The sequence below is a fragment of the Pyrgilauda ruficollis genome, unplaced genomic scaffold, assembly GCF_017590135.1.
Source record: "Pyrgilauda ruficollis isolate IOZ18807 unplaced genomic scaffold, ASM1759013v1 scaffold5, whole genome shotgun sequence".
Taxonomy (NCBI): domain Eukaryota; kingdom Metazoa; phylum Chordata; class Aves; order Passeriformes; family Passeridae; genus Pyrgilauda; species Pyrgilauda ruficollis.
In genome coordinates this window covers 390,256-403,351 of record NW_024526599.1, presented here as the reverse complement: position 1 = coordinate 403,351, position 13,096 = coordinate 390,256, and the positions used below count along the sequence as shown (strand labels likewise).

Below are 13,096 nucleotides of genomic sequence, written 5' to 3'. Positions count from 1 at the left end.
TGCTCTGTTATGTTATTTGCAGAGGCTGATGATAGATAGCTCTGTATTTAGTAGCAAAGCAGTTTTTTTGAAGTAATCATTTTTTGGGGGTGGAGTTTGCAGATGCTGTATGAATTCACTTTAATCAGAAGTGATATAAAATTAAAGAAATCTAAGGCAATTCAGTATGAGTGGTTGCTTGATACTTCTAGTACTACAGAATATTTCATGCAAACACCAGGAACAAATAAAGCTGAACGAAGATTTGTTCAAAATCAAAGCACAACGGCTTGAGCTGACATGATACAAAGATACAGTTCTGTACAGAATCCTTATCTGTGCCTATTTTATGAACATCCCTAATATTTTGTTAATTTTACAAGCCACATAATGGAATTGTGTTCCTGAAGAAGTGGTAGTGAAGTAAACAGTGCCTGAGCAAGATACAAGTGGGTGTAGCATTGGCTGTATCTTCTGACCTCTCTGATATATGAAGGATGAAAATTAAACCAACATGCCAGTTCACAAGGAATGTCAGCAAATGTTATCTTCTTTTTCTCTGGAAATGTAATGAGATACTTTCTTTGCCTCCTGTTCCCACTTTTCCAGTAATCTCATCCTTGTAAAGTGTACAGGTTTTGGAAAAGGTACCAGCCTTTCCTTATCACATGGGATACTGCAGTAATTGATATTTTTCTTAGGTGAGGAACTAAACTACTAATTTTGAGGGTATTTAAAATCCAAAGGGAAAACCTGGAGTTCTAATGTTTGCATTTGCACTTGTGGAGGATGCAGATGTTGAGTTACTGAAGCCCAGCTGATATTCCTGATGCAGATCTGACTTGTAGTGCTGATACTCTTTGCCTTTGGGCTTGATTTTTCCTCCTTGTTTATGCATGGTTGGTAGAATCTCCACGATTTCAAAGCAGGTTGCAAGCTAAGTAGGCCAGAACAAGTGTCACTGGTAGCTTGTACAGTCTGTGACAGGTATTATAATAAACACAGTCATCAATCTTACATTAGCAGCTATCTTGATATGAGTATATTAGCTAAACTAATGTAAAAGGTGTTGAAATTCCTTACTTCAGAGTATGCTTGGTGGTATGAGTGTGAATTTACATACATGCTGGATGTTCGGAATATTTTTTCATATTTTCTTAATTTTTTTAAGAGCAACAATCAGCTGATAGCATGACAAGCTCTGGGTTGGTGTGCACAGTTCTTCTGCCAATGCTCTTTTTTTTATTCCCTGTAAAAATCAAATAGCTTCACCAACAAATAAGTGCTATGTATGTACTGCAGAATGCTGAAATTTGATGCTGTCAGATACTATGATTAATGAAAAGTCTGATCCTGCTGATTTCCCTAAGAATCCCTGTATTAAGGAAGCTAAAACTCCATGTTCTTGCCTGTTGTGTTCATTTATATATAGAAACTGTCTGTGAACAGCATTAAAGTGAAGTCATCTTTTGGAAGAAGTCACCTAATATTTTTGTTTTATGTTCTGTAGGTTTTACTGGGATTGACTCTGAGTATGAAAAACCAGAAGCCCCAGAGCTTGTGCTGAAAACTGATTCCTGTGATGTGAATGATTGTATACAACAAGTTGTGGAACTTCTTCAAGAGAGGGTGAGCAGAAATGGAGACATATCTTAGAAACTTTTTTCCTAAATATTTGTACATACAATCTGAATGTAAGTGCTGGGAAAAACAAAGACAGTTTTTGAGATGTAAAGGCTTATGCATCTTTCAATTCAAACTTTTAAACTTGTCCTATTGTGTGTTTCCTTTTTAAATCTAAACAATGCACAACATGGATCTCCAAGTGAAATAAGTTTTGGACAGGTGGAAAATTAATTTATAACAATAACTGGAAGGGAGAGGAGGCTGTCTCAGTTGTTGCAGAACCAACACTGAATGCTGACTTAAAAATGCTAGCAACCAATTTTAAGGAGTCTGAATTTTTACATTGTCTCTGTAGTGTACAAATTAATATATATTGCAGATGTGAAGATACGGGGGTGCACTTACACAGTGATTTGATCTCACTTAAATAGGGGCTGCTGTGCTTGTGTCTGCTTTCCCTTGTATTCCACTGTTTTTCTTGTACTAGTAAAAGTAATCCTGCAGTTGTGTAATGACTCAGAAAGCTGATCTTCTTGACATGGCTGAGTTGAGTTTATGGTTCATAGCTTCTGAAAAGGTTGATCTCTTTCCTTGTTCATGCCTGCAAACTACACCATCCCTTTTGAAGTCTCCGGGCCTTCTCCTGTTGCCTGATAAGTTGATTTGGCTCATTACCCAACCTAAAGAACCTCACCCCCAACAAACGCCACATGGAAAACAAAACAAAACAGACAAAAAAAGCCCAAACCGAACACTAAAAGTGAAGACAGTGAAGAGATGGCTTTATCCTCTTGAAACCATGCCCCCAGAATGAGCTAATCCTCATGTAGAAGAAATGTGTTTCCTTACATTCTTATCTCTAGTCAATGGGCAGTGGATGATGTTCCAGATAACTATTTCTTTTTAATTGAGATACTCTTGTAGACAATAACTCATGCTTTTTTATGTGAGTTGGATGTTCTGGAAATTTTGGGTATTGACAGTAGTTTGAGTAAATAAAGCTCCACCAAGTGTTGAAGTTGATACAAGCAAAAGACCTTATCATGCAGCCAGTATGATATAATTTTAACCTTCTGTGTAAGTACTGCTCTGGGGAGATTTTACTGAAATTTTCAAGAAAATTCCTCAAGGATGACTGCTTGCTCAGGTTTGCTTAGGAGTTAAGGCAGGGCAGACAACCATAAGAGAATTTTTGCCCAAATGCCCATCTGAATTTTTTTGGGAAGAAAATATGAGAGCTGTGTAGGAGTCCTACCTATGAGAGGTGGCAGTTCCTGATGGGGGGCACAGCCCTGTGCCTCCTGCTCAGAACAATTCATAGTTATAGAAACCTATGTCACATGTGCCAAGATAATGATCCCTGAAGACTTGTATTGGTACATAGTGCTGACTGCTGGCTCCTAGCCCAGTCAGCTTTGTTTAAGGCACATCTGGCACTTTTTTCCTCGTCTTTGAAGATAACAGTATAATGAATGGCAAGATATCTTAGTGGTTGCTTAGTTCAGTGGGAGATAATGAAATCGAGGCAAGGCTAAACAGGCATGTCTTGGTTTTAGACCATATTAATGCAGTGCTATCTTGAGAATATGATTTCTGTAGATTTCCTGTAGTTTGAACAAGAGAGCTTATAGGAAGGCTGAAGGACTTTTTATAAGGGCATTTAGGGAAGAGGGCAAGGCTTTAAACTGACAGAAGGTAGTTTAGATTAGATATAATGAAGAAATTAATTATCGTGAGCCTGGTGAGACAGTGGAACAGGTTGGCCAGAGAACCTGTGGTTGCCACGTCCCTGGAGGTGTTGAAGGGTTTGATGGGTCTTTGAGCAACTTGGTCTAGTGGAAGGTCTCCCTGCCCATGGCAGGGAGTCTGGAACTAGATGACCCTTAAGGTCTCTGCCAACCACAACACCCAACCATTCTATGCTTCTGTGATTCTATGAAATAAATTGTTCAGCATTATAAAGACATTTGCCAGCATTATTAAAACATGTGCCTGTGCTGCAGAGAAGGCTATCTGCATGCTCTACTGTAAATAGCAAGAGCATAGCCAGGAGCTTGAGAGAAGCAATTTTTGCAATTTTATATGTCACTTGTAAGACCTTGTGTGGATACCTTGTCCAGGTTTGTACCCTTCTCCTTTACCCAGAAGAAAACAGATATTGATGTGCTTCTGTGAGCTGAGCAGAAGGTCACCAGGATGGTCAGAGGCCTGGAGTATGTCACTGCGCAAGGAGAGGCTGAGAGGAAGTGGATTTGTTCAGCCTGGAGAAGGCTAAAGGAGTTCTTGTTGTAGTTTCTGTCATCCAAGTGGGAGAGTGTAGGGAAGACTGATGGAGACATGTTTTAGAGGTGTTCAAGGGTAGGATGAGGGCAGCACGCATGAGATAAAATATGAGAGATTAAAATTAGACATGGGGGAAAGAACCCCTTTGCTATAAAGGTGGTCAATTATTAGAACAAGTTGCTTTGAGTGTTTGTGGATGCTCTGTCCTTAGAGATATTAAATGCTTGACTGGCCAAGGTCCTGAGCAGCCTCCTGTAGTGGGACCAGTTTTGAGCAGGAGGCTGGATCTCCAGAGGTAATCAGCACCAGCAAAGAACCCACCATCCCAGTGTGAGGAGGCACATTTCCATAATGCATCTAGGTTTTTGTTTGTGTGTTTGTTTTTATTTTGCCATATATATATGAATGCCTTGTGAAAGAATACATATTGTGGAATATTCTGTGACTTGTCCTTTGGTAGAATTAAGGTTTCAGTAAAACTGATGTCTTAGAATGATCACTAGATGGCTTGCTAGCCTAACCTTTTCCTAATTCCTAAAATTCATGCAGTTTAAAGATGCATGGATTCCTTTTGTTACTGGTTTTCTTGTTTTGTTCATATCTTTTTAATCTAAGTTGATGTTTTCAGTACCACTTTCATGTGTGCGAGGGAGTCTAGGTTTACTAATCCTACAAGTTTTCCAAATGTCAGACTCAGTTGCTAGAACTGTCTTCAAGTTGTTTAGATTTGTATAATGAAGTAGGTTGTTGACTGTTGAAACTGCATTGTGAAACCTTTGTTTTGCCTGTTAGTGGGACACTAAAAGCAGGATAATACTTGAAGAGATCTTTTTAATAGGCACGTTTATTTTAAGCTGTTGATGGTTTGTAAAATTAGGGCATCCTAGCCTGGTAATAAGCCAGGGTCCAGAGGGAAATCTGTGAATCAGCATAATGTGCACTCCATCATTATAGTGTTGCTTGCAGGAGGCAATACCTTAATTTGATTCTGGTGTTGTTGTTGTGATAGAAGTCTGCTGCAGCTCTCCTGGGCTGTCGTGCTGTGCTCAGGTAGAGAAAACAAAAGGCTGATTTTGCCTAAATTACAATGTATTAAAATGTGCTTCCAAAATGATATCTTATATGTAATGGACCAAGCTTTTCCTTATAAAACACCATTTCTAAGTGCTAGTTTAATTTGTCTTCATTTGATGCGTCTTTGAGGATATGAATTATGCAACAGGCAGTGAGACGCATCACATCTTGTTACTCTCTTAGTCATTTTATGTCTCACTTGTCAGCTTCTGCTGCCTTTATTTTACTTTCCATGAAGGTAGTGCCTAAGGTCTGATAAATGCATTAAAATTCCTGAGCTAACTTTGTGTTTTCTACAAGCAACCTATTTACTCTGACTTGCATATACTGGAAAAATAAAGATGATTTAATTATTTTTTGTTGCTCCAAGGGTGAGCTTTTTTTCTCCAAAAGTAAAGTGTTATTTTACAAAGGTTTCTCAAACACTGAAAAATGTGTTTTAAAAAGAATAGTCAGCCTCTTTTCACTGATATTTTGCTACTGAACATCACTGGAACATTTGACTGGGTTTTGACATATTACACCATCCTTTGCTGGAGGAGACTCTTAACAGTTTTATCATGATGACCTTCTCCCTTCTTTTAATTATGGTTTTATCTTTGTGTTGATCTCTTCTAACAAGTTTAAAGTCTTAAGCATTGTGGAGTGAGAATATCTTGTTTAATACACATGGAAGAGCACTGAATTTTTTTTCAAATAAAAATGTGTTGGTTATAGAGCTGGATTTTGGTACATTGCATGTGTATTCACAGATGACATCACATTTAAATATTCGAAGAGTTAGTATACAGATGAAAATACTGGTGTTATGGCATTAGCTGTAGGAAATACTTTTAATGTGTACTTCTGTATTAATTTTCAGTAGAGAAGGACCTTTATGTATTTTGCCTTCATGTTACCATTTTTAATGTTTTGTATAGTGAATGACTTAAATTCATAAATGCTTAGTCTCTAAATCTTCTTTTACTTCTTCAGAATGTGTAAAAGCATCAAGTCTGCCTTTCTACTGTAGATAATATAGGCATTAATAAGTCATAAAAACTCATTCAATTCAGTAGTTAAATATTTACTAGATAAATGTTATATGGGTTACTTAAGGTTTAGGAAAAAATCTCTTGTCAGAAGGTTTCACTTTAGCCAGTCTGCTGGCTTGAGTAACTAGCAATATATCATAATCTTGGAACAGTGCTGGCTTTTAGATGAATAAAAATTGCATAATTAATAAACTCTTGCTGCTGTGTAGTGCAACATTAGAATTTTACTTCTTGATGTGTGTTCAGTGCCCAAGAGGCATTCTGAGCAAACATTAATTTCTCTTTATTCCTTCTATACAGGACATTGTACCAGTGGATGCCTCTTATGAGGTGAAAGAGCTTTATGTGCCAGAAAACAAGCTACAGTTGGCCAAAACTGATGCTGAGTCTCTGTTAACCCTGGAAATAAATAAGGTATTGTGTGTTCAGGTGTCTCATTGCTGCAGTTGAAGGACAGTCTGATCTGTTGCTTAGTGGAAGTAGATGCAGCTGAAATACCTGCACTGGTTACAGAATACACCTTGACAGACATTTTCCCTCTTTCTTTGAATGAAAGCAACAACATCTGTGGTTTCTTTGTTTACTTACCAGAGATAATTGATCTTCATACTTTCATGAATAATGTGTGGTATAGTGTTACTTAGTTTATCCCCACCCTGGAGAAAAAATTTACAGTGATTACCTCCCACGCTCCCCCCAGATCCGTGGACGAAACCATGCCTGGAATGCCTTATATGAGAAATATTTTCTAGAAGGATTGTTTACTTTTTTTTTTTTTAGTTTACTTACAGAAACCATTTTGTTGTGAATTGTGATTGCCTAGAAATATAGGGGGAATCAATTGCTACTTCTTGATTTGTCCTGTTGGTAGCCTTCAGCTGAACAACATTAACTTTTAAAAAACATACCAAACTCAAACAGTTGCAAAGATATGACCAGATCTACTATATTGCTTTTTTTTTTTTTTTTTTTCTGATTGGAACATACTTGTGCTGTGTTTCTGGTTTCCAGCAGAGAGAATATAGAAAAGCATGGAACAGCTTGATCAACCCTCTTCTTATTTTGGTTAAATGCATTATTTTTCAACTCAGATCAATTAGATGAAGCTGCTTTTGGCTGTGTTTTTGTTCTACCTCATTCATTTTTCTGAATAACTAAGCCTAAACACAGATGGAGTGCATGAGTTTTTTCACTGGCTTTTTGATGGTATTACTAGAACTTAAAGCTAAGCATTTTATCTAGGTGCTGACTAAGCTCAGAGTTCAGCATCTATCATGAGTGGACTTTGAAGGATTGGGGTGACAAACTAAGCATTGAACTAAGTAATTTTAAAATTTGCTTGGTCTTCTACTAGTAATGAATATTGATACTTCCTTTCACCACATTTTACTATTTTTTTCACATATATCTGTGTAAAACCATTGCTTTGTTGAGGCATAAATACTTAAGGTCACCATTATTACACTTCAGTAGGGTCCCATTCTAAATTGCTCCCTATCTAGAAAAACAAATCATTTCTCCCTCCGCCCCCAACCACTGGCTTGTTAAATATCAAAAAAGTATCTAATATAATCTTGGGAATAAACTGTGTTTTGTACTTGCCTCAGTATAAATGAAATAGTGTAATAAAATTAGTCATGCCCTTTGCAAAAGAGACTTGCACAAGCAAAGCCTGTCCTTGTCAGAAACTTGACCAAGTCTTAGTAATGCACATGCAGAAATAATGGAGACCACACACTAAGTCATAGTGTGACTGAGTGCTAAGGAAGGAAATTCTGTGTAAACTGATATCTCATACTAAAATAAGTACTAGTCCAGAGGGAATTTTACTTCTGGATTGTCTCATTGTTTATGAAAAAAAAAAATTATTTCTCATTTCTTTAAAGATTAAATCTCTTAATATTTATACTCATAATTCTGTTGTTTTTTTTTTTTTTTTTTGTGGCAATTGTATGTATTGTTCTTATTTTTGCTCTTTTTTTTGCTTTTTAACATATTTGTTGTCTTGTTTTGTTAGATAAAGGCAAGTGGGATTCTCTAATTTTGTTAAGATGAACTTTATCAAGATTTACAAATAAAATTTGTTGTGTGTTTGTTGGTTTGGTTTTTTAACACATGAAAATTTGATCGAGTGTAGGGTCTGGAAAGCAGCCAAAAATATGAACAGTGAAGAACAAGTTGGTTTTTTTTCCTTACTTGTAGAAACTTTGAATTATTTGTGATTAAAAGCTGTAACACTGAGAAATCTTCCATTTGTACTGTCCTGCATTTTAGAATTAAAACATGATCTATTATGATTAATACCTGATGCCAGTAATTAAGCAGCAATTTTTATCTGCTCTATCTCTTAATTTCTTTACAAGGTGGATATGCAGTGGGTACAAGTGCTAGCAGAAGGTTGGGCAACACCCCTGAATGGCTTTATGAGAGAGAGAGAATACCTCCAGTGCCTTCACTTTGACTGCCTCCTTGATGGTAGGGTAAAACACACCATTTGTAAAACCAAGCAAACTAATCATACTTCTAAAATATTTTTGATGCTTTGCTTCTTAGTGGTGGTGTGGTAACACATTATCAGGCTTGTGCTCAACTTCAGGTCTGGGATAAGGGAATAGAATATTATAATAAGCAGTTTTAAATGTGATGGTTTTGTTCCTTTTATACCTACCATCATCCTAGAATTTGAATATTTTGTCTTTTTGCCTTTACAATTTCTGAAAATCATTTAATTCTAAAATGCACACTTCTAATTTGTTTTGAAGAAATTGATTTTAGGATTTGGAATTGCAGTTTAATTGTTGTTTAGCTCTGTGACCAAAGGATTTGTTTGGTATTAGTAATGAAGGAAAGGACAACAAACTGACTTGAGTGCTGGAGCTGTTGCAAGTGTGAAATCAGAATCTGAGTATGAACAATTATCACATGTAATTGAATTACTATGATTTAGTAATTTCTTGGGATGATTTAAATGAATAAATTTTATTTTGCATTACCAGTTGGCTAAGAAGTTTAAGATAGTAAGTCATAACATCCTCAGATTTTGGAGTTTGATTGTGATCCTCTGTAATTTTTCATTTATTCCTCTTTGAAGGCTGTTTTACTCCAGCCTTTTCCTGTATTCATGCTTCCTTTTGCATCACTCTTGTCTTGCTAGAGACCAAAGAGCAGAACAAAAAGAAGTCACTTTTCTCTCAATTCTGTGATACAGACATCTGTCATCTTTCTTATATTTCTTAATTTCCTTTTGTCTAGGTGCTATCCTATACAGCATAATGCCATCCTGTTACTTTGCAGTATAATTCTGGGCTGCTAGTTTTGCTCTCATTTAATTTGCCTTCTGTACATCCATCCAGGTGAAAAGTCCTCTGCAGATGACATGCAATGCACTCAGCTGCTAAAATAGCTTGTAGGTCCTAGTCCTGTCATGTAATTTTCAGTAAATCAGGATTTTTATAAGTCATTTAAGACCTTGTGTGAGTGTTTCAGATATAACAATGTAACAGTTTTTTAAACTTCTTTTGCTGTTGTTTTGAGTATCTCATCTGTGCTACAAAAAATACAAGTAATGAAAAATAGCAACTTATTGATGGAAAAAATTTTCAGTCCTAAGCTTGGATAAAATCATTGTTTCTCGAGATGTCCTGCTACTGATTTCCTCTTTTTAGAGATCTACTGCAGCACTTACATGTGTAAATCTTAGAAAAATATGATTGCCTTAAAACTGCTTTGCTTACTTGCAGCAATAGCAACAGTTAATCAAAACAACATCCTCAGAGTTTCCTCCTTGCTTGGCATGTTAGTTTTGAGTCTCACAGCAGCAGTTTTTTTGCAAGGCTTTGATTCTGAAGAGACAGAAGTAGCTTATTTCATCTATGCAATGCATCTCATTCTTTGGGCTTTAAAAGCACTGTTCTGACTGACTGACTTCTGAACTATGGAGTCACTGCAGATGTGTTGATAGTCTCTCTTGGAAGATTAAATTGTCTGGAAAAGTCTCATCCTGACACTGTGCTTATCTGTGATTTAGTAGACTTGCTTCACTGCCTTGCCTCAGTTTCATTTGTGCAGTTGCTGAAGAACAGTGTAGAAGATATTACGTATTTATTTGCTGGTCATGGACAAAATAATCAAGAGGTTTGACATCTCTTCATACTTTGAAATATTTATTTACTTGTCTGCAAAGTAAGTTTTTTTTAAATTATCCATTTTGGGGTGTCAAGCCACTCTCTGTGACTGCTGCCAAATTCAATTTTATGACCTAGTTGCTTTGAAAATAACTCTGGGTACCAAGACTGAACTTAGGAGAAGATGCGCAGCATGCATAATACGTTTTACATTATGAAAGAAGGGAATCTATTTTTCTCTAAATATTTTAATCCATCTTTATAATTTTTAATTTCCTAAGAAATTTCATTTCCTAATAAAAAAGATATTGCTTAAATAATAGCAAAATTAGTCTTATTTTAGAGTCTTGGCAAATGCCAAAACCTCCATTAACTTTAAGGGTCCATGACTTTTCTCCTGGAGACCACACAAAAGTTTAGAACCCAAGCCTTTGTAGAAGACTTAGAATATTTACTCTGCTGGGTTTCTCAAATCTCACTCTTGCAGAAAAGCAAAACAAGACTTCAGCATCTGGCAGTGAAGTAGGTGCTTAAAAAGGAGTACTGCACATAACCTTAAAATTCAGCTACATTGGCTTAGTTTTAGAAGTAAAGTAGCTGGTAAATTTTCAGCTGAACAAGCTATGCAAATGTTTGCCTGAGTCAGCAGTTTTTTCTGGAAGGTAAATGCTTGAATCTGAATACATTTTTAAGTATACAACAAAAGTCACCTTTTGAAATAGTTAAATTATATGTGTTAAATGCTTGGTTAACACATATAAAGACTCTTAATCTGTCTACTCCTATTGCATTTTGTTTTTCTTAGGGCCAAAAGTATGGCTACTAAGAATATAATTTTCTTTTTACTAATTATCCACTCCAGTAGCAACCTTGTCTGATATTTCAAATGATCTATTTTAAAATGTTATTTGTGTGTTTCTACTTTCTATATAGATTCTTAGGAAGGGTATTAATTTGACATTCCCAAAAAGTAGTATCCTTGCAATTTAAATATTTTTGTGCATCTCTAAGTACTTGCTGTGTATTGTGCTTGTGCTGTATTTTCACTACTGTGTTGACTCTCAATCCTCAATGTTTGCTCAATTTTATAGCATGTGTATCTTACGGAAGTATGAGTTCATTCTAAAAGTTGTTAAATCCCTGTTAAATGAAGTGTTTCAACTACCTGTCATGTAATGCACTTACAGCCTTACAAGTAACCTGTTAATTAGGTAGGTTTCTATAACATTGATGACTGTTACTAAGGATAAAGGGCTTTTTTTCTTCCCTCTGCAGGGGGAGTTATTAATCTGTCAGTGCCTATAGTGCTAACAGCTACTCAGGAAGACAAAGAAAGGCTCGATGGGTGCACAGCAATTGCACTGGTGTATGAAGGTCGCCGCGTTGCCATTCTCCGTAATCCCGAATTCTACGAGCACAGGAAAGAGGAACGCTGTGCTAGGCAGTGGGGAACCACATGCAAGGAACATCCCTATATCAAGGTGTGTGTTTAAAAGTTGAAAATCTAGTCCTATTAGCTGTACTGTTGTGGAGCTGCAAATTTAGTGAAGTGCATGTCTGTGATTGATGTACTTTGATGAAAAAAGCTACTTTGAAAATTAGTTAAAATATCTGAGCAGAAACAAAAGTAATTTTTTTCTGTGCAGCTGTTGAATAGTCTTTACTTAGTGTGAAAATCTAATGTCAGTGTGTACACATGAAATTAATTTAGAATGTACTGTAGAATCTGTGCTACAGAAGAGGGAACTTTGCCCTCCAGTGTGCCTAGAAAACATGTCACTCTGTGTCACCAGGTGGATCATAAAAGCTCCTTAATCAGTGGATATATGCATTGTGAAGGATAGAAAACTTCTTTTCTGCCTGCATGTGGTGCACAAGAGACCTGCCTGCTTTAGATGTTTTTCAAACAGGGCCTGTTCCTGGAGAGTTCATCGTTTAACTCTCTGGGGAGGAATTTCCCATCCATTGTGTTCGTTATGTCATATTATCTTGGCCTAATGTGTGTGTCACACTGAAATGTTCTAATTGTAATATATTCACCACAATGCTGTGTTGGCTTATGCAAGCTGATATGAATGTTACATCTTAGCTCTGCAGAGCCAAAACATGTTTATTTCCCCATTTGTCTCTGAGGTATTTTTGTTTACAGGTATGACATAAAATTAGGTAAAGAGAAATCAAACAAACCTCAAATCATGAAATTTGAAAAGGGAAAAAGCCTTGAAATGTTCTAAAAGTGTCTGTATGACTAATAGATTTTTAAAGCCCTTGATGCATTCTGTGATGTTGAAGATAAGACTATCCCTTTATTGCAAACTTAACACAGGTCCAATAAATTCTAAGAAAATCTCATGCAGACAAAATTTGAATTACTTCTTATGTAGAAAACAAGGAACTATATTCTTATGCCTGTATGGGGGTGTATAGCAGTAACATGACAGCACATGAATTTGGTGGCTGTTCTTAATCAGAAATATTTGGGTACCTGAGAGATTGTGTAGTGCAGAGTTTTTTCATCTTCGTATCATTATCACACCTTCCCTCCACCTTGGTAAGAATGTCGAAATCTGGCATTTTCTTCAGGAATGGAATGGTTACTGTCGCATCATTTAATTCCAGCAGGTCAAAGGAAAAATAAATTGAAAAACTCACACCTAATTTTCGCATCTTGGCTTTTAGGTTTAGCATGTAGTATCTTCTGTTATATCAAGATTTATTGTCATTTCTAAATGGCATAAGACTAAAAAAGTTATCAGAAATGTGTATGAAACTTGAAAGTTTTTTGTGATTTCATCTTCAAAAGAAAATACATTCTTAGAAATTAAAAATTTCACAGTAATGTCTATGGCTCTTTGTAGAGTATGTAAGAAGCTTGCCATAATTATTTTTTGATAAAGTGTGGGGTGATATTTAAAGATATAGAAAAAGTAGTGACTGTCCAACATCTGTTACTTGAGTAAACTGCTACCATGAAAC

General features: G+C 36.2%; 1 protein-coding gene across 2 annotated transcripts in view; it reads left to right on the top strand.

Annotated features, from left to right (window-relative positions):
- The window catches only part of PAPSS1 (3'-phosphoadenosine 5'-phosphosulfate synthase 1), a 40,853-nt gene that overhangs the window by 13,837 nt on the left and 13,920 nt on the right, over window positions 1-13,096 (top strand). For both annotated transcript variants that reach the window (XM_041480067.1, XM_041480068.1), the window contains exons 5-8: window positions 1,490-1,608; window positions 6,297-6,410; window positions 8,360-8,471; window positions 11,396-11,601. In XM_041480067.1, the coding sequence (XP_041336001.1) occupies window positions 1,490-1,608; window positions 6,297-6,410; window positions 8,360-8,471; window positions 11,396-11,601 (551 nt within the window). The remainder of the gene's footprint in view (window positions 1-1,489; window positions 1,609-6,296; window positions 6,411-8,359; window positions 8,472-11,395; window positions 11,602-13,096) is intronic.